Source organism: Eublepharis macularius, chromosome 18 (assembly GCF_028583425.1).
Source record: "Eublepharis macularius isolate TG4126 chromosome 18, MPM_Emac_v1.0, whole genome shotgun sequence".
In the NCBI taxonomy this organism is placed as follows: Eukaryota; Metazoa; Chordata; class Lepidosauria; order Squamata; family Eublepharidae; genus Eublepharis; species Eublepharis macularius.
Window position 1 is genome coordinate 19367164 of NC_072807.1, and position 1542 is coordinate 19368705.

At 44.6% G+C, this 1542-nt stretch overlaps 1 protein-coding gene across 2 annotated transcripts; it reads right to left on the reverse strand.

Moving 5' to 3' along the window:
- Positions 1 to 336: 336 nt before the first annotated feature.
- On the reverse strand, positions 337 to 677 carry LOC129345824 (anaphase-promoting complex subunit 16-like). Of its 2 annotated transcripts, XM_055003069.1 has the most exons (2): positions 533 to 677; positions 337 to 469 (listed from the first exon to the last, which is right to left on the reverse strand). In XM_055003069.1, the coding sequence occupies exons 1-2, from the start codon at positions 675 to 677 to the stop codon at positions 345 to 347; spliced, it is 270 nt and encodes an 89-aa protein (XP_054859044.1). In that variant the 3' UTR covers positions 337 to 344. The 2 variants fall into 2 exon arrangements, with proteins under 2 accessions (XP_054859044.1, XP_054859043.1); XM_055003068.1 differs by having other exon boundaries at positions 337 to 677.
- Between the last annotated feature and the right edge of the window lie 865 nt (positions 678 to 1542).

Here is a 1542-nt window from a genome sequence, read left to right on the forward strand (position 1 = left end):
TTCAGAAATCCCTAACTTGAACTTCAGAAGCCCTGGCCATAGTCTGTGTCCTGCATGATTCATGACTGCCCCCCCCCTTTTTTACAATCCTTGGCAAAATCAGAGGGTTCCTTGGGTCCCTGGTCCTTCCTTAGCACCCCTAGGTTTGACTGACATAGCAGACTGTAACTTGTACAGGTCTGTTCTAGAGATAGTGGAAAGCCAATGTGAGACCTGTAGCATTCTTTTTTCCCCCGCCATAGATTATTCTTTATTACATTGCTGGGAGCACAATGTAGAATATCCATTTTAAAATGGAGTTACGCAAGTGCTTTTATCTTTTTATATCAACAAACTACAGGCTTTTAACCCGATGAAGGAGTGAACCCCAAAAGCTGTTCTATGGGTTTGTACCTCCATTCATCAGCTTCCAGTTCTTCAACTAAACCAGCAAGTGTTTCCATCCGAGCAATCTGCTGATCATGTATCACTTGCTTTAATGTGGATGCAACCTGGTAGCTGAAAACCAATTCACAGAGGAATTTCTCCGAGCCCTCTTCTAACATTTCCCCAGCTCCTCTGGGGTAAGTAAAAAGAGCTTTTCGTAGCATGACAAGGTCTGAGACACTGAACTCAGATCCAGTTACAGAGCTTCCACTAACTCCACCAGCTGAAGAGGATGAAGAAGAGGCAGCCATTTTGCTTGCTGTGAGCCTCAGTGTGAGTGTGGCAGTCGTTGGGAGATGATAGTGAGGAGGGTGTGCGCGTGCCCACATGAGACCTGTAGCATTCTTGAAGGTTAACAGGGTGTGTCAAGGTCCAAGATGGAGCCAAGGTTGGGCTGACAAGCTAAGACAAAGGCTGCAGAAGTTGAGCTCTTTTCCTGCTCAAGCCAAAGAAATAGGCCAGTCCTGGATGCATATATAAGGAGTCAAATCTTGTCATACAACGAGTTTAGGCCAACTATTATTTTAGTTCTACCTGGCCATCCAATTTGCACATTGCCCACAGCAATACACAGAATGAGTTTCCACGAATGGCTTCAAGATCGTAGGTTCAGCCACATGCTTAATTCCATGCAACATGTCCGGTTAGCACAGCTGTGGAGATGAGCATCTGATGAGCCAATCTTTTCTATGAAATGGCATTGCAGAGTAATATCACTTCTGCTGACATTTCAGGAAGTGATGTCATCATGATGTCACAACACACTAGGAATTTCCATCATCTCTATAGTAAAAACCATAGAGATTTGAGAAATTCCTAGAGCATTGGGTGATGGTTTACCATTACTTCTGGGTGAGCAACGGGAAGTGATGTCACAGCAGCATGCAATGCCACCACCCCATTTTTGCTCCCAGTCCTATTAAGAGGTGGTGGGAGCTTGGAGCGGCAAAGGGAAGGAGCAGCGAAGCTGACCTCAAGCTTGGTCTTCCCATGTGCAGAAAATCATCCGCAAATGTTATTGGCCTGTTCCAAATGCATCTCTTTCTTTCTCTCTCATTTACTCATCATAACATACATGCTAAATGATGGCCATTTCCATAATAAAGCCTGGAAAAA

Coding starts and splice junctions, on each gene's coding strand:
- LOC129345824 (XM_055003068.1), bottom strand. CDS start 677: ATGGCTGCCTCTTCTTCATCCTCTTCAGCTGGTGGAGTTAGTGGAAGC.